The sequence below is a fragment of the Mytilus edulis genome, chromosome 4 (genome assembly GCF_963676685.1).
Source record: "Mytilus edulis chromosome 4, xbMytEdul2.2, whole genome shotgun sequence".
In the NCBI taxonomy this organism is placed as follows: domain Eukaryota; kingdom Metazoa; phylum Mollusca; class Bivalvia; order Mytilida; family Mytilidae; genus Mytilus; species Mytilus edulis.
The window spans coordinates 24388929-24409040 of record NC_092347.1 but is presented as its reverse complement, the minus strand read 5'-3'; the positions used below and the strand labels follow the sequence as shown (position 1 = coordinate 24409040).

Sequence of the window (20112 nt, the reverse complement as noted above, 5' to 3'; positions counted from 1 at the left end):
ATACAATAATTTCATGACAAACGATATAACTTTAATGAGACAAATTTAAATAAAATCTGATTAGCAAAGAAAAATCGGCTGCTTAAAATTGTATATAAAACACAACACGTAATCATGAAACCTCTCTGTAAGCAGCAGATGCTTGGTAATAACAAGTCTGTCTTGTCTACCTTTGACATTTTCATCATATAGATGACAACAATAACTTGTCTCCCTTTGACATTTTCATCATATTCACGACAACAATGACTTCCTTGCAATTTATTAGCGAACGTAATTGTGAAAGTCTCATCTCCGTTTACTTCTATATAAAAAGAAGGACTTCCCAAGTTGTATGGCCTGTCTACTCAAGTAACCTTGATATCAAATATGGTTTCTTAATTTAAATTGTTTTTGAATTTTTTAACTCATAATCTTCAGTTTTGAAATGTCTAGTTTCAAACTTTTAATCACAATATATTGTTTTCCCTCGTGATTAAAGTTTGTTTTAAACCGATATATTTCATTGTTATATTGTTCTTTGGAGAGTGAAAAATATGGCATAAGAAGGAAATAATTTTTAGTTTAAGAAAACTCAACTAGTCAGTAACGACACTGATTCAGACAAAAGTTATTCAAATGAAGACATTGCTAAATTACTACTGTGTATTCTATTCGACCATTTCCATATTGAATTTGGTTGACATAATTCCGAACTGGTACTTTTATATCGATCTATTTTGTAAATACTCAATTGTTATGAAGCGGATTTCACGCATATATAATTTAAAATTAATTTATCACCGTTCCTTAATTTCAGCTTCCGCTATGTCATTTGTGTTATTTCTTTTGAACAATCTAATTTATATTTATGTATAAATATATTTAAATAAAGATCAGTCAATAGTTTAAAGCGGGGGTGTCCATAATGGGTTCGTTGATCGCTAACAATCGAGAGTGTCATGAAACTTATTACTAGTAAGGAGTCACATTATTTTGCAGGTTATAAATCGCTAAAAACTAGATGATTCGATCATTTATGCATTCGTTTATCTCTTACTCATAATCATGTAATATTTCAATTGATTTTCATATCTTTTTAGGACCGACAAAAAAATCTACTTTTTAATAGAAAGTAAAGTATCGCAAAAAGAACGTCAATACTTGCATAAAACAGCTGTTTCAATCATATTGCATATTCTTGGAAAAACAAAGTCAACGATTTTATTTATGATACCTATAGCTATTGCCTTTTTAAATGTACTAACATTTAGCTTTACATCTTGATCCTTTAGTCGAAGTGTTATGACTTTTGATAGTCATATCAAATGCTGTATTTGATGGTATTCATCTATGATTTATTTTTATACTTTGGTATGGAACGTTTTCTTCAAATTCGAAAATGTATTAAGTTGTTCTTGTTATTTATGATATGTAATGTATCCGTCGCGAAATTATGTTTAATTAATTGGATAGATTTTGTGTTGCTCAACGTCCTTATAAATGATTAGACCTGTTAATTATGAGTGTTGTGTTGTTTTCGAACTTATTCGCCCATCATTGACTGAGCAATTTTACAGCTATTAATATACCCCAAGAGTAAGACAGCAACCCGACAACACTTTCTTCAACATCAGACATTTATTTATAATTATGTAAAATCCTTCATGTATCCGAATTTAATGTTTTTGCAGATACTACCAAAGATATCCCATCGCCACCACATCAAATTCTTCAGATAAAAGAAACAACAAGATATAACTCAGCTTTTCGACTGGGTTAAGTACATCACCATAACTAAGCAGACACTGGTTTCTTAACTTTCATCCTTTGAGTCTTGGTCAGTGGCATTCATTAATTTTCTTGATATAACTTTAAATGCTATTAACTCAGAGTTGAGTGACCAATAAGACATTGAACATGGTCCATGCTTTTGAAAACGTCATTTTCATTCATCGCCCAATAATTCAAAATGGAAAGTTTGGATACCAATCATTTCAATTCATTTGGTGTATATCTTTTGTTAATACAATTACTTTTCAAATAGTAATGTTTTCCGATAGGCTGAGTGGGTGCATTTCAATACAGTCATTGGAAATACATTAAAATGCACTTCAATGTGCAGTTTCGACACTGTTATTACCTTGAAGAAAATGAAACATTTACTTAATCAACTGTTCTTGTATTCTCTCAGACTATTTCCCGCCGTCCTTAACCTTTAATGATCAGTTTACTCAAACCATAAATGTATAATAAGTGCTACTAAAGACTGAGTCAGACATGAGACAGTAGTTTTCAATTCCCTATATCTATCTATACGGTACTAACTCAATAACCCAAATTAAAATTAATCTTTATTTTTGACATTAATTAATCTTCGAGTTATGTATATGCATTTTTCATAAGTTTTTATTACCTTTGGGTATTAAGGATATATATGTAAACCAGACGATACAACTCCACATATAAACTCCTTTTACGCCTACATATGTACTACTTTTAGAATAAAAATAATAAGTTATATCCTGCAATGGAAAGTTAAATGAAAGCTGATTTGGGTCAATCCATCTTCTAGAAAAAAAAAGTCGTGGCCACTAATTCTGGGCTATGAAATACTAACTTCATCAGGAACGCTTAAATTTAAAAAAAAAATGAAACCCAAAAATTACCTAAAATCCATTCTGTGGTTTTGTTAGATGTATTTCTGTTTTATATCGATCTGATGATTTAATAGATGTAAGAAGATGTCGTATGAGTGACAAAGAGACAACTCTCAATCCAAGTCACAATTTGTACAAGTAAACCATTATAGCTCAGAGTAAGGTCTTCAAAACGGAGCTTTGGTTCAAAACGACTAGCAAGCTATAAAGGGCCCTAAAAATGGCTAGTGTAAAACCATTCAAACGGAAATAAGGTATAATCTATATACAAAACGAGAAACGAGAAACACTTATGAACCACATCAACAAACGACAACTACTGAACATTAGATGCCATCTGAACATAAACATCCAGATTAAGCCCATTTTAACTGATTTGCTTAGTTTGTTCTCATGTTGTCATAATTCATTACTGTCCCAGGTTAAGGGGGTGGTTTGCGCCTTCAAACAAGTTTGACCCCACAACTATCCCTATGTGTATGTCCAAAACCAAGAGCCTGTAATTCAGTGATTGTCGTTTGTTGCTATAAATCATATTTTTTTTGTTCTTAATTTTTTATTATATAAATCAGGCATTTAGTTTACTCGTTTAAATTGTTTTAAATTTTATTTTTTGGTCTTTATAATGACTATGCATTATGGGTTTTGCTCATTGTTGAAGGCTGTTCGGTGATATATAGTTGTTAATTCATATGTCAATTTTTTCTTGTAAAGTGTTGTCACATTGGCAAATCATATCAAATCTTTGAATTTTTATGTAAACGATTAGCTAAATTCAGCTAAGTTCTCATTTGCCTGAGATATTTAAAAAAAACCATAGTTCCTTAATTTATCACCAGGAAAACAAAGTAAGTTATAAATCGTACAGCAAAGAAGAATTGACTACTAAGCTGATTATGATCTCGTGAACCTACAGTCCAGCAGCAGTGGTATCATCAACCCATTGATATTGAAAGACGATAAGACTTTAGAATTTCCGTGCTCCGGAAGCGCTTTATCTTGTTTAACCGTCAGTAGGAACGCTTAAATAAAAACTGCGAACTCAGTGTATAATTTGTGTATCAAATACATTTAAAACAAACATCTTTGAAAAGTTTGCTTGCATTTTCCCTTTAAAAATGTCTAGGCAATCAACATTTCATGTTTTTTTTCAGTCTTTTTTAGTGTCCCCAAAGTCGTTGATTAAACGCGTGTCGTTCTCAATTACTTATTTTTGTAATTTTTCTAGGCATTATAGGAGTAAAAAAGATTTCATCAAATTTTATATTGAAATTATAATACAAGTTAACTTATAACCAGAAAATTAGGGAGTGAACATTTAAAACTACAATCACTCCCTTTTTTACTTTGAAATAACAATCATAAACAATCGAAAAATTATTCTGCAAAAATTACTGTACTATTGAATAGAAAAATAAATTGTCTTATTTGCAATAATTGTCAAAGAAAACAACACGGAATCGCGTGTCAAGAGAACTTTATTTAATCTCGATGACAATGCCGGCGATTGAAGCTGAACATTTTCAAAATCGTTCCTTTGTCCTGGAAAATAAATGACCAATTCACGTAGACTGTCATTACCAATCCCACAAAGGAGACACTACATAATTGAATAGCATGGTCATTCTATAAAATTAACAGAATCTATGATAAATAAAGGTCAAGTGTAATTGTAATTACAATTGTCACCAAGGATAATTCTCATGACAAGTGGATACTGAACTAGTAGACACCTTATATGATTTAGTGTCATGAAATGTACGTGTTTTATTAGATAGAGAAACAATCAAAACATTTCCGTCAGTTTTGTCAATCTTTCAGTTGGACGTCGAAGAAATTGTGTGTTGTAATTATCCATCCTAAGTTTAATTGATGTATCACACTGTTCAATGTATTATCCTCTCTGACATATATAAAAACTTTCTTTTTTCAAAGAAGTCTTTCAAATTTATTTATACCGTTATAAATATCTGTACACACAACATACTTAAAGACTTATAAAACATATATTTTATTGATAACATGACTGACATAAATGAAATAAATTTCCAAACTAATTAAAAAACTGTGCAACTTGAAAGTATCATTTGGTAGCTGGTTGCAATGGATCTGGAAAAGTTGCATAGTTCATTACATTTGCTGTAACTATCAGAGATTTACCATTGTTATCCTGATCGTCTAATACTTTAAGGAATCCTTCAGTTACACGTTCAAGACTACAAAAATAAAAAGAAATAGGCTTTTGATATTTGATGAGCGAGCTCACTCATGTAGACTCATAGCATGATTTTGAATGCAGCATTTCTAAAGCCATTTTACGTTTTTTATAATGGTTCAAAATGAATACATAACGACCGTCACCTCTAAACGAAGTGTTACTTAGAGTCACGACAGGGTCAGGATGTGTTGATATGTTTGCATCCCCGGTCATACTATTACATGTTATATTAGGTAGCTTTCAGGGGGAAAATAATGGCTGAATATTAGGTAGCTTTCAGCGGGAAAATAGTGGCTGTATTACCACAAGCTTTTCACTATTGTACATACCATGGAAATAGCTTTACTTCTTCAATGGTTGTATACTAAAACAGTTTTTAATAACGGATGTATGAACCGGATTCATATATTATAATGAAGTAGTCATCATGTACATTATCTTTGTCATATTTCTATTTCTTTACAACTGTTTAAATAAGATGAACACCATTTTGTATAAATAAGATAATTTTTCAGCTAAATTAAAATAGAAATGATCATTTTTCAAAAGAGGTCACGCAAAATTCATCATAGTATATTTGATTTAATTGATATTGATCCTCCTTGCTTTGATCTAACTTCGGGTTAATTTGGATTTAAATAAACAAAAGGCAATGAAGTATAATGACTATAGTAATGTTTAATTAAAGGTTAGACACTTGAACAATAATACATTGTAATGAAATATTTGTAAACTGTTAAATTTTGTACATCATTTAACTGGAAAACAGTAGTATAGAAACTCAAAATTAGCTTGTACACATTTTATTATCTTTGCTAACCTTTTGGATCTTAATATGTTATTAATAGTTTGTTTGTTGAAGTAGGCCGTTATTATGGAGTATTGTGAATGCTATAGAAATATAAGAAGACAGTTTATTAAACCTTATAATTATAGGCGTCCATCGTCGTTCAAATTAGTTCAGCTTCTCAGCACTGAAAATGTCAAAGATTTGCGTAATTTGTGCGAATTCTTATTTAATGCACTTAATCTTAGGAATGAACTGTTAGTGGACAATACATGACATTTATTTGGATCTCTGTTGTATTATGTCATGTTGTATTTGTATTATTACACTGATAACCATAATGTGCTTAAAGCAATAAAGAATTTAATTGAACTCAATCTTCTAATAAAAACTTTGAACATGCATGAATCATTTGCCACTCAACGTAAAGAAAACATGAATCAACGAATAAATCAACAAATCAATTGAGTTAAAACAAACCGTATAAATGACGTATGTGTAGCAAATTAACTGAATGAAAATATTTTCAAGGATACAAAAGGAATTATAATGATAGCAAGTATTCGAAATAATACCATGAATAACTGGAGAGCTAATTTCTATATTTCGAATGAAATGGTGACATTTTTCCGGAGAAAGTTCCATCTACTCATCTTTCTGAGTTTAAATACCGCTACAATACCAGATCGGAAGCGCAGGCCATTTAAAATATTAAGTATTTGTTACAGGAACCAAATATGAGGCATCATGTCCTTACAACCCACACATGTGACATAACTTTTGTAGCATTAAGCCCAGGGGATATTTTGATAACAGAACGATTTTGCAGTTCATCATAGCGTAATGTAAAAGGAATGAAATATCTGTAATCTAGAATCTCCAAGAAAACACTTAATGTCTCTACTTTACATTTGTATTTTATATTTTTTCCCATTTGTGTTATTTTGTTGGGCTCTCTTTTATAGCTCTACAATGTTGCACTTTCACATTGGGTTATGAGAATACAGATCACATTGGGTTATGAAAATACAGATCACATTGGGTTATGAGAATACAGATCACATTGGATTATGAGAATACAGATAACATTGGGTCATTTTGACTGTAATAATTCGAAACATCTACCTTAAAACATATATGATCATTAACTCTATTCGAAGTTTCTTAAATTAAAAAAATCTCTGATTAAATTAATGTTTGATACTATTTAATGTTTTGTTGCTTGTTGTTTACCTGGTCTTTCTTTGCAAGCAATAGTGGTTCCAGTCATTCTTGACTTATAATTTTTAATCACACCTCAACATTTTACCATTTTTCATAACACCATTTAATCATCACTGACACGAGCAAACAATGAAGTCGAACTTTAAGGAAAACAAATCATCGAAACGATGGAAACATTTCTAAATATTTCTTATGTTTTGCTATAACATTAAGTTCCTATGATATTTTTCATTCATGTTTTAAATCACCTCGTGTTTCTTAAACCTTATTTGTTTGGCTTTTTAACCATTTTGATTTGAGCGTCACTGATGAGTCTTATGAAGACGAAACGCGCGTCTGGCGTATAAAATTATAATCCTGGTACTTTTGATAAATATTTACACCACTGGGTCGATGCCACTGCTGGTGGACGTTTCGTCCCCGAGGGTATCACCAGCCCAGTAGTCAACACTTCGGTGTTGACATGAATATCAATTATATGGTCATTTTATAAATTTTCTGTTTACAAAACTTTGAATTTTTCGAAAAACTAAGGATTTTCTTACCCCAGGAGTAGATTACCTTAGCCGTATTTGGCACAACTTTTTGGAATTTTGGGTCCTCAATGCTCTTCAACTTTGTATTTGTTTGGCTTTTTAACCATTTTGATCTGAGCGTCACTGATGAGTCTTAAGAAGACGAAACGCGCGTCTGGCGTATAAAATTATAATCCTGGTACTTTTGATAAATAATTATGAAAAACCCACAAAGTATAATCATTACAAAAATACATACGGCATAATTCCAAGCTTTTCCATAAAAGGAGCTACAAATTGTTTGCCTTGAAACTGTTCTTCTTTGATATCTTTGATAATGTCTGTATCCGCGAATGCAGGACATATTGTAACCATACGTATGTTATTTTGAGTAACTGCTGGATTCATCTTAAAAGAGTTCAAAGGAATCTTTAAATTATAAATTAAACAATGTCAACTCTTTAAGGTGGTACCTAACACTTTCACTAAATTTAATTTGGCTCGTTCAATTTTCATAAAATTTTGTCGGAGTATTTACTTTGACCCTTTAACAAAAATATAAAAATTTCTAAATTTTTGAACCAACCGTTTTGTCAGAAAAATTGCACTGGTTATATAGCAATTTGACAAACACCAATTTTTATCATTGAGAAGCTTAATATTCCTTTTACAACACAACGTGATTAAAACGTTTAGCTGACTTTACAGAGTAACCTCCCTGTAGTGTTAGGTACCACCTTAAACAAAAATTATTTAGATATTCAGATCACTTGGTAAGATTAACTTTCGCCGGTGGCTACGGACTTTCTGTTTTGTCAAAATATATATTTTTTTTTGTGAAACAAAATCCTTGCTAATATTTCTATAAACCGGCTATGTAATTTTGGAATTATTCAGTTATAGTGTCTCCGGGTAAGATTGTTGTTCTTACTTCTAAAGGCACAATACATAAATAAAGGCAGTGGTATACCGCTGTTCGAAACTCATAAATCGATTGAGAAAAAAACAAATCCGGGTTACAAACTAAAACTGAGGGAAACGCATCAAATATAAGAGGAGAACAACGACACAACAGAAACACAACATTAAAATGTAACACACACAGAAACGAACTTTAATATATTAATGTCCATTTTCCTGACATTTTAAGAAAACAATGGTTGGTTGAACCTGGTTTTGTGGCATGCCAAACCTCCCGCTTTTATGGCAATGTTAAATATTACATTAAAATGACAACATAAAATAAGGAGTATAATATCATATTTTTCAAGCATTTCGATATCAAAACTTTTTTATCAAATATTTAAGGTCAACACTTTTCATTGTTTATTGATAATAAAAATTGTATCCGTTGTTGTTACTACTGTTTCAAACATATACAGACCAATACAAGGTACACAAAAGTAGGCTAAGAAAAAGAATCTCATTAATTATAAATATAAATGTTTTATATTCCAAATGATAACATTCCATATTTGTAATTTGAACATTGGCATTGATGTAATTGAAGAGGATGATTTTCTTGTGATTGATGCCTTGTATTACATCTCATTTATACAAATAAGTTTGGTTCATTTCAAAAAGAAAGATTGAATGAACAACAATGTTAAGAAACTTCGTGCTTTACATTCTTACAACAAGTACCAGACCACATATAATGGAGTGAATTTAAACTTGATATTCGAGGAGAATACATAAACAAGGAAAATTTAAAAGTACAACTAAACATTAAAGATTTATCCGGTACCTTGATTTAAAAAGGATCAACATACCATGTTTTGCATTCACCACCAGTCTTACTTGTGTGTGGTCAAGTTGCCTGACCGTGATACATTTGATTTGTTTTCAGTTTTTTTTTTGTTGGTAGTTAATAATAACTCATATGACAGAGTCATTTAAAGTTAAAATATGATAGTTCATTAACCAGCCTATTTGGCTGGCTGCATCATTATGTTAATACACAATGTACATTAAATTGTATATATTCAGGTTGAACTATCTGTTCATTCATTTATTCTTTCATAGTTTCAAGTTCTAATGTCATAGTATCTTTTATTAACTTTGAATGTAAAAGTATGCTTTGATTTTACAAGAAAAAATGAGACGTAAGACAAATTTGTCGTAACCTTTTACGTAGATGATTATAAATGTCTCAGAGTTAATCACTACACAAATGTACTTTTAGAAATTGTTAATTTAATTTTGGCAAAAATTAAGAAGAGTAATAACCCCTCAGTACCAATTTGTTCGCTTTGTTGAAAAAAATCACACTGTTTCATGGAATCACAAAAATATCAGAAACTTAACGATATCAAACCTTTTTCATGGATGCACTAAAATATTTACATTAAACAAATATGACGCTAGCTGTTGATTTAAATGTTCTTGTAGTATAATGCCATTCAATATATATCAATCATACAATTTATCAAAAAATGGACTAACCCCCAAAAAGGCTACACGTCTTTAATTTTGATATCCACTGGCTAATTAGAGAAGATGGTGAATAAACATTATTTCAATACTGTCTTATCATGAAATCAAATTGAACTTAAGTTTACAATGTGATGTAATGAAGATTTTTTCCCAAGCACTGCAAGAAACATTTCATGTAATTAATATCTGCGATTAAAATATTATTTGATTCTGAACAAAATTTCAAAATGAAAATGAATATGTGTAGGCATTCCATCAACGAATCACCTTTTGCATGACTCTCAAGTTAATGGGTACTTAAAATTGAAAAAGTTGTATGTATTTAATTATATGTGGTTGTTTTTTTATAAGTACTGTCATTTAAGCGATAGTTATGTTAAGGATTTGAATTACCAATTGTCTCATTTGCTACAGTCGTATTTTAACATTTTAATACTTACAGCCCAACTTCTGGTAAAATTGACCACGGCGGCTTTTGTTGCAGCATAAACCGGAGCATATAATGTTGGAAGAACACCTGTAAAAAAATGTAATTTATCAATATTCTATGCTCCAATATTCATTGGTAAACAATCTTTATAAGTGTTATGTTTTCCCTATCTTATTTTCATATCCTCTTTTCCTTGACGCCTTCTTTCAAAGGAAGGTGTCAATGAAAAAAATCATAAAGAGAATGTTTGCGAGCACAACAGTTAAGACAAATCTGAATTTTAATCAGATTGGTGTTTACCCGTATTTCTTATGAAAAATATTTGATTCTGCATTTATCTCGTTTCGTCTGTTGTTTTACCATGTCTATGCTTTTTTTTAATTCATCTAGTCCCGACGATATCTCCTGAAAACGACCCTTTTCAGAGTCATCTCTATTTTACAGAAAGAGTCTGCCTCACTAAAGCACTCGATGAATAACCCTTAATCGGGTTGACAATTTTGTTTACTAGTATTCACCTCCTCAGCGGACAATAATTGTATAGTATTCATTGAAAGACCACAAAAACATATTTACAATGTTCATCAATTTTAAATCTTTTCCAGTTAACGCCAACTTTCTGTGAGTATATTTTACTATATCCTAGCATTATTATAGAATCCTGAGGGCCACCTGAACTATCGGCTAAAGACTCATAATTGTTTTAGCATATACTTATCAGTTATGTTTCTTAGATATAGTATTTGTGGCACACTTAAAATTTAATTGCAACAAATAACCAAATGAAATCCCTCCAAAGTAACAAAATAGAATTTAAATGGGAATACAATTATAATCCTTGTCAATTGTAAACATAAAAGAAGACACCAAGGGCAATAAAATTATCAGTCTTAGGAAAACAGATTACATCGTGAATAAAACAACAAAAGTCGAAATGACAAACGATAATAACAAAACATAAAGAAACGTAAAGACGGATAAACAAGAACGCTACCAAAAACCCATGGTGAAGTCATGTGCTGTAGAAAGGTGAAAGAATGTAAAATCTGCATGAATGCGTTAAATAAAGATCTTAGATTGTTTCTTTTCAATTGATAATCAACTTTTATGGCCTTTGAACAATTTAGAGCAAGATATATTGTCAACGCGCGTGGATATTGTTGAAGTCCGACTGTTGTTCTCTAGATGTCTTTTAGTGTTTATTTTCGTTTGGTTGCTTTTTCGTTGACATTTACCTATGCCCCCTTTTGTCTACATAACCACTATATATCCTCGTATATCATTTGAAAACACGAGGATAACCTGCCGTCGTCTATGTCTATTCGAAACATTGGATCACATCTTAAAAGTATCTTCAGATGATAAAGATCTTATGATTATGGATTTATAATTTACCTTATAATATTTATTATACGTTTTTATTTAAACTTCATAATTCATTTGGTTTTTCAATTGTCTTGATTCCAGTTCAAATGATGAAACTTGTGTGAACATTAAGGGAAGACGTTTCTATCCTGTGTCTATCACGAGCATTGAAGTAATTATATAAATATATAAGCAATTCTGAGCTGAATTGAAATGTCATTGGTAATAAATCATTTTTCATAAGCTTACTTCTAATAAAATGATAAAAAAAAGCCCTCCCTCTGGAATAGATTTGATCCAACTTTTGGAACATTCGAGTGTCCAAAGCTCTTCAACAACGTTATTGAATTGACATGCAAAAGTGAAGGCAAAACTTATAACATATATTGTAAGTGTTGTGGAGGTTAAAAGTATGATATTTTCGCTAATATAAACAAACACGTCTGTTCAGCTATAACTTTTAATAACAACTCAAAGAGCCCACGGCGACGTCACTGAAGTCGCCAACGTCGCCAATGGTAATGTACAAACTTAGGAACGTTGTAATCCCGCGGTAATCTCGACATGTGTGTAAATTAACGCAACAGTAGTTAAATGATGTTCCAATATCGTGAATCGATTAAGGATTAACCAACTAAAGTTAAAAACAAAACTGAGAATATACCATGAACTTCAAAAAGAGCGAAACCGGATGCGTCGACAGGATAAACGACACCTTATATGCATGAATCATCCGTCACGCGAATCCACATTCAATCAAAATGTCACAATCTCGGGAATAGAACAAATTCAATAGAATAACAGATCATACGACTATAGTAGCATTTAAGATCGCGGAAATAACTCGCTTTTTAAGGGACTTTCCGTTTTGAATTTTCGTCGGAGTTCAGTATTTTTATGATTTTGTTTTTTTCGCTAGTGAATTTCGTTATAAAAATTATGTTGTTTCGATATCAGTCATTCACCCCATAAGTCTGTTGGAGCAGTGTTTAGTGAAAGACTACATAGTGTGAACACGTATTTAATGAGATATGTAAACGACTTGGTGAAACAGCGGGTATGTTACTGCTGAGAAATAGGAAGTTGGAATTGTCTCATTAGTAGTCATTTTGTGTCAATATTGGGAAACAGATCAAGATATAAAGCAGACCTACTTACGGTTTTATCCTTAGTATACAGTTCACTGAGATAAATGAGATGTAAGCACTCATTGAAATTTGAGTTATTGGGTGATAGGACATCATCAATATATCTTTAGAAAAGAAATTAAAGAGGTTATAAAACTACGTAAGATTGCATGGTACTTTGTGTGACTTTTTTCTTTCTCACCTGATAATGATGACACGTTTACTATTACACCTCCACCATGTTTCATATGATCCATTGCTAACATTGATCCTTGTATTACGCCATTCTGAAAACATAAAGAGCAGTGTAAAACTATTTTGAGTACTGTATTTCATAAAGTCATCCGTCTCGTGTCTGGCGTACAAATTTAAAAGCCTGGTCTCTTTAAAGAGTTATTTTTATAATTCTATTGATCTTATGAAATATAAATTGTTTCATTGGTTCCCCAACGAAATAACAGTTTGTTAGGTTTATTTCTTTTACATAGTATAACATCAACTATACAATTGCACTGAACCAGAAACATGTTTCGACAATTAATTTCTTTTCAGTGATACTCGAAGCCAACATATTTACAATTATAAAACCTAATACAAATGTTTAAGAGCTGATCTTCCAAAAAGAGCCTTGACGGAATGCAATCTTTGATACTCCAAAACACCATACAGCTAGACCAATCAAAACATTTGAAAAAAAAGACTTGTGACAAAATTGCCAATCTCAACAGCTGGCAAATTTTGCTTCCAAAATGTTGTATGTAAACTTGAAAAGTGTTGTATAAGAGCTTCGGGAATCAAATACTTATACATTTTTATATTTTTGTTAAAAATAATTATAGTTTTTAAGGAATCCACAAACGTCACTACCATTTACAAAAATATTCAGGTTCACTTACACTTAATTTGGTTTGATTTTGCCTTTTGATTTTGGATTTTCCTTTTTGAATTTTCCTCGGAGTTCAGTATTTTTGTGTTTTTACTTTTTACGACATTTTGGAAACATGCATTTCAACCAAAATTTTAAAGCCTGATTGTGTGAGATTTTATTTTTGAAAATAATGTAATTTACAACATTTAGGAAGCCCAGCTACGTTATACTTAACTTTGAATGATATACCACTATTTGGTTCTAACCAAACATTAAAATGAGTGAAATTTTTCGAATAATGAATCAAAGATTTTCAATAAAACGCTACTGATACTAATTTCTTGTATACATTTTATTGTTGTGAATGTATGTCTAGCAATCATAATGTCGCCAAGTTGCCTAAACAAAACACTTTGTTAGTTCTTTTTTTTTACAATTTGACAATTTCTTTCAATTCGTTTTCCAAATAAAACACTTACCAAGTTAATATCAACGCAGTTTTTCCATTGTGTTTCGTGTATAATTCCAGCATTATTCACTATCAAATCAATCGAGGAGTATTTTTTAAGGACACCATTAAACAATGCTACATGAAATTGAAATGATTTCTGTTATTTTATTAATATTTATCAAATACATTCATCACTATTATTATTATCATTCTAATTTTTATTACTGATACATGATTTCATACACTTAAAAAATTAACATAAGAAACTAAATATATGAATATGCTATGGGTTGCATATTGTCTATGAGTTCTATGACTTATACATGTATGTGTGAAACGTATGGCCATATTCAAATCGTCTGCCACATGTGGAGCAGGATCTGCTTACCCTTCCGGAGCACATGAGATCACCCCTAGTTTTTGGTGGGGTTCGTGTTGTTTATTCTTTAGTTTTCTATGTTGTGTCATGTGTACTATTGTTTGTCTTTTTCATTTTTAGCCATGGCGATTTATGAGTTTGACTGTCCCTCTGGTATCTTTCGTCCCTCTTTAATGTAAGCATCTGATGTGTCAAACAATTTACATATGATTCCACATCTAATAGCTTGTGTAAACATGTAATTATACATGAATGAAATTTAAAACTTAAAATGTATTTTTCTTAATTTTCTTTTTTTAATGGAATTTTTTTTCCCAGTAAGTTAAATCATTGATATATCCAACTAAGTATGACTATCATATGTCTTCCTTCCTTAGTTGAAAAAATCTTATTTTAATGACATTTCCAAATACGGCTTGTCATTTTTTGTTTTACTTTCTAATACGCAACAAGACAGATACCTGCAGTTAAGCAAGAATTTTCTACTATACCGGAGAAAAAGAGTTCATCACGGGCGTGTTGACGAATCTTTAACTTTCTGTTTTTATTAATTGTACTAATTTTGACAAAAACAAAAGATGAAAAAAGCCAAGATACCTAAGTGCCCTGGTAGTTACTTAAAGTTATTTCAAAATCAATTATATTCAATAGATAAATCAAATTTCAATCAGTTAACATGGAATGGTACGAGTTCAAAAGCCGTCATAAACAAGCAAACACAAACAATTGTACTGTACTTATTGCTATGTGTTTCTTTTTTCTACATTGGCTAGTGGTATAGGGTGTGTGTTGAGGTCTTTCAAAACATGTTTCAGGCTGTGTTGAAGACACATTGGTGGTCCTTCGGCTGGTGTCTGCTCTTATGTCGGATTGTTGCTCTTTGACATAATTCCCATTTTCATTCTCAATTTTATATTATTGATTTTGCTAAAAAGAAAAATCACGAAAATGCTGAACTCCGAGGCAAATTCAATACGGAAAGTCCCTAATTAAATGACAAAATCACACAAAGACTTATATTACAGAATAATATCGTGCATATATATGGTAACATCAAATCATAAAATTAGATTTTATAAAGATTTTGTTTTGAGACATGTCAACATGAACAATTTTATTTTTAACTTTGTATTAAAATATTTATTGGCTTTGAAATACCATATGTATTTGGTATTATGCCATACCTGTGAAATCATTTTCACTTCGCACATCACATTTTTGAAAATAAACATTTCCGTTTCCATATTGTTTTGCTAAGAACTGTTGTGTGTTTTCACCTTCATCTGTATCAACATCACAAAAACAAACCTGAAAGAAACAGCAACAACATGGTTCCGTTATTTACTTAATCTTCTAGTTTAAACTTTTAAGTATTGAAACATCCACTCTTATTTTATCACTGCATCAAGTGTGATGTAGTATTTATACTTACCAGGATGTTAAATATTCAAATTTATAACGAGAGGCTTTTAGAGAAATGTTTTTTATCACATGAGAATTGAAGGGGAGGTGGATATGCACAGGATATGTGTTTTTATTTGTGTTGAGAAATATAAAACAATAACTATACTAACAACAAGAATATGTTTTCATTAAACACCATTCTCCGCTCCCACTATGATATGTCCATGGTTAGTTAAATAAAGGCTACAGAAGTATACCACTGTGCTATCAGGGGTCAAGATCGTAATAAAGCAAATAACTTGCAAATTTCACCTAACAATGAATTTTTCATCAAGTATAAAGTTGAGGTGACCCCAACTACTTTTTTAATTTCCTTCACCAAACATTCTAACATGAAAAAGTACTAATTTTTCTGTGTTCAGAAAATCAAAAAAAAAATCATATAAACAATATAAATTGATAACGATATCATTGTAAAAAGTAAAATATTGTAATGTGTCAATAGTACACGGATGCCCAATTTGCAATATCTTTTTCTATATTCAGTGGAACGTGAAATAAGGGTCAACATTATAGTTTGGCATTAAAATTAGAAAGATCATATCAAAAGGAAAATATGCAATTAGTGTCATATTGATTGGACTTCACCTTCATAAAAAAACTACCTTGACCAAAAACTTTAACTTGAAGTGGGACGGACGAACGAACGGACGAATGCAGATTTAGAACGAAAAACATAATGCCTCTAGGTAGGCAAAACAAAAAATACCAATCTCCGACATAAATTCTAAACAGAACGTCCATGAGCAAACTGATAAAACTAACTTAACCTAAAACTTACCTAACCTAATATCGGAAGAACAAACAGACGGACCGACGCATGGGAACACCAGATAAAATTAAGTCGAGATTTGAATGTAATTCAAATTCAGCTTACATGCGTTTGAATCGCATATAGTTTGCATATTATTCATATTGCTGTAGTAAATTAAAGCAGTTGCCTATCTAAATATATCCATTGCATTGTACGGTAAACTGGATCAGAGCCAGTATTTTCAAGGGCGATATTTCATTGTTATCATTACTATTACAGCAGAGAACATACTTTTTTCAAATGAAATCCTATTTATCTTAAACACTCAACCATTTCCAAATTTAAATACAAATGCGGATTACTTTAAAAACACTTTAAAGAAACTGTATGGATTACTAAATTTGCACTTTGCAAGCCAATAGAAAAGAGTAATTGTTCGTGTTAGTGAACGGATGTTTGTAGAGATAAATATACTATCTATAATACTAAAATTACGAGGTCCAATTTGTCAGCCGTCATCACGTAAAAACGACGAATCAAAAAATTCAACTTTATATATAACTAATATAGTACAAAGGTGTAGATTAAAAATTACACCACTTTAGGCCCTTTTGTTTTCCACGTAATTAATATTGCCAATAATTAAGAAGTTCCAGGTCGAGTCCGATACCGATACCAATAGTATATTCACCTGTTACCCATTACCTTATCTGTACGTTCCGCATCTGACAGGCGCACCACCAAACGGTGTATTCATGATTAATATGCTATATAGTATTACACGGGTCATAATCACAGGGTTGACACTACTTAATTGTCAAATTGTTACCTATTGTAGTATTTTAATCAGTTAAACATTCTAAGATAACAATACGAATACTAAAAATCTGGACTAAAATAAGGCGTATAGGTACAGTTTTCAATTTGTTAGCGGGCATGACGTAAAACAGCGAATCAAGAATTCAACTTTATTTATCACTAATATAGGACAATGCTGTTGATTAAAAAATACTCCATTCCAGGACCTTTTGTTTTCCAAATAATTAATATTATCAATAATTGATAACGGGTTCAAACAGAAAGATTTGAAAGCAGAGAAAACTGTGTATCTTATAATCGGCATGACTTTATCAGATGACAATACTAATACTAAAATAAGGCTTGCGCATAGTTATATACTTTGATTCAGTCACGGACCCGCGATATCACGGGTGTGTTCTAGTATAATAGAAATGTTTATGCCTTATTTAAATATCAAATTCATCGTCACTTTAAAGAAATATGTCTTCATTCTTTTAATAACAGAAAATGTAAATGAATAGAATATGAAAAATTTAATGCAAAATTATATTTTTTTGTCAATGCATATATTCCAGGAACTACCCATGGTCTCATTTCATGTTAAGATATGTGTTTTCCGGGTAGTAGAAACAATTTATATCGCATCAGATACCATAACACAAAACACTAAAGTTACTCCTTTGTACAATATGATTTGAATGCACGATCGTCATTGTGTAAATGATTTCTTTTCGTAACTTAAAAGAATCAAATATATACGAACAACAAAAGCAAATTCTATTACTATATCCTGTAATAAGATAGGATGAACATTCTAACACATTGTAAAAGATCAAGTTAAACTTGCTAAAAGAATACCCTTTTACTTAAACTGATTAAAATATTTAAAAAAAAAAAAAAAAATAACTCAAATGTGTATATTAACGAGATTTTTAAAAAAATGACAAGATAAATTAAAATTCAGGTTAAATTACACAACACCCCACAACGAATAATGATGAGAATACATGTACTATAAGATTATATATGATGTAAGTGTCAGGAATATGTAAATTCTTTGTCACGGTATAAGAAGATTTATCGGTTTTTTTTCCTTTAAAAAAATGTCCATCCAACATAACATTAGACAACATTCTATTAATTTTTATTTTATTGTCCGTATTACGCCAGTTTGAACATATATATCATACATATATAATTCGTTCATTGATCACACAGCCAGAGATAACATCTCTATGAATATTTAGTTTCGCTGATCAAATTGAAAAGTACTGATTCCATTTCGGTTACTAGAATATTGACGATTCTCTAAAATTATTTTATTATGTCTGTACATCTTTTTAATCTATTCATAATCAAAACATAAAAGAACACATAATTCTGAAGTTGCAGAACATTCAAACCTGCTCTAAAGCAAAAGCTTGTCACTGAAGAAGAAGAACCTATGGATCTTAAATCGCAACTCAAAGTATCTCTTTTAATATCAGTTTTCTCTAGGACATACTATATATTCAGTATAATAGTCCTAGGTTTTGTTTTTCTGTCTCACTTTTATATACCTGTTAAAATACCTGTATTTTTTACTTCCTTGTCCAATTATACTTACAATAGCCTCTTTGTCCAACGTACAATTTTTCAAGCTCTCAAATATTTTTGTGTAATTTTCTTCTGGAACGTCGGCACTAAAACATTATCCAAGAAACACAATTCACGCTTGTTCCTCTTAAATCAGTATATATTCCCATATTGACGTTTTTTCAACATTTCAAAGGAAACTACTTTTCAAACTGACGGCTACTTAAAATAACATTTTCGTTTCCCTTAATGAATTATTAAAACTATGCTACAAACCCTAATGTTTTCATTGTTTGCATGGCCAGAATTGTGACCTAAACATAACTAACTTACCTTGTAACTTCTTTTGAGAAGAGCTTCACAAAACGCCTTCCCAAGACCCTTTGCTCCACCAGTCACAATGGCAACTGTCATTTTTAACTACAATGTTGTAGATCTGTTGTAAGAATATTTACTGTCCTGTTATACATGAAAATGTATATGCTTTGTTATTAAATAGAAAATATGTTAATGACAACTTCTTATAAATTTCGACATTAAATGATGCGAGACACCATAAAATATTATTATATTTTACATATATATGTGATGGAGAATACAATTAAAATTGTATTTAAAGCATTTAAAAATGTGTACGCTAGAACGGTTTGAAAGGACATTTACCTGTTATATGGTGGACAAGTGTAATAAACAAATTCAGTTTAAATGTTAATTGTCCAAATAAATCAGGTTAATAAAGCACCTTGTGTAGAAATGTTAAAAAAAAAGACTTAGGTTATACGTAAATGAGAGGTTAGCCCAACAAAAAAAGAATATATTATTACATTTTGTTCCTGTTTTGTGCTTAGATAATACGTAAATAAGAGATTAGCCAAACAAACAAAAAAACAATATTCTTGCATTTTATTTCAATGTTGTGCTGTCCCATCACTGACACAGGTAAGTGGAGGGTCGATCGCTAACAATTATATTTAACCCCGCCACATTCTTTATGTGCATGTCCCATGCCAGGAGTCTGCAATTTATAGTGGTTACGTTTTAGATTTAAAATCGTTGATTTGAACATATGGAGAATACAA

General features: G+C 30.9%; 1 protein-coding gene across 1 annotated transcript; it reads right to left on the bottom strand.

The window, feature by feature from the left end:
- Positions 1-4634: 4634 nt before the first annotated feature.
- LOC139519277 (15-hydroxyprostaglandin dehydrogenase [NAD(+)]-like) lies at positions 4635-19646 on the bottom strand. Its single transcript, XM_071311247.1, has 7 exons — positions 19367-19646; positions 15624-15747; positions 14089-14195; positions 12944-13028; positions 10260-10336; positions 7643-7791; positions 4635-4855 (listed from the first exon to the last, which is right to left on the bottom strand). The coding sequence occupies exons 1-7, from the start codon at positions 19445-19447 to the stop codon at positions 4723-4725; spliced, it is 756 nt and encodes a 251-aa protein (XP_071167348.1). The 5' UTR covers positions 19448-19646; the 3' UTR covers positions 4635-4722.
- Between the last annotated feature and the right edge of the window lie 466 nt (positions 19647-20112).

What these genes read in the sequence shown, in the direction of transcription:
- LOC139519277 (XM_071311247.1), bottom strand. Translation starts at nt 19,447, where the DNA reads ATGACAGTTGCCATTGTGACTGGTGGAGCAAAGGGTCTTGGGAAGGCG. An exon ending in ACTGCGTTGATATTAACTTG is followed by an intron (nt 13,029 to 14,088) that starts GTAAGTGTTTTA and finishes TTATGTTTTCAG; the next exon opens with AATGGCGTAATACAAGGATC. An exon ending in ATTTTACCAGAAGTTGGGCT is followed by an intron (nt 7,792 to 10,259) that starts GTAAGTATTAAA and finishes AACTCTTTTAAG; the next exon opens with ATGAATCCAGCAGTTACTCA.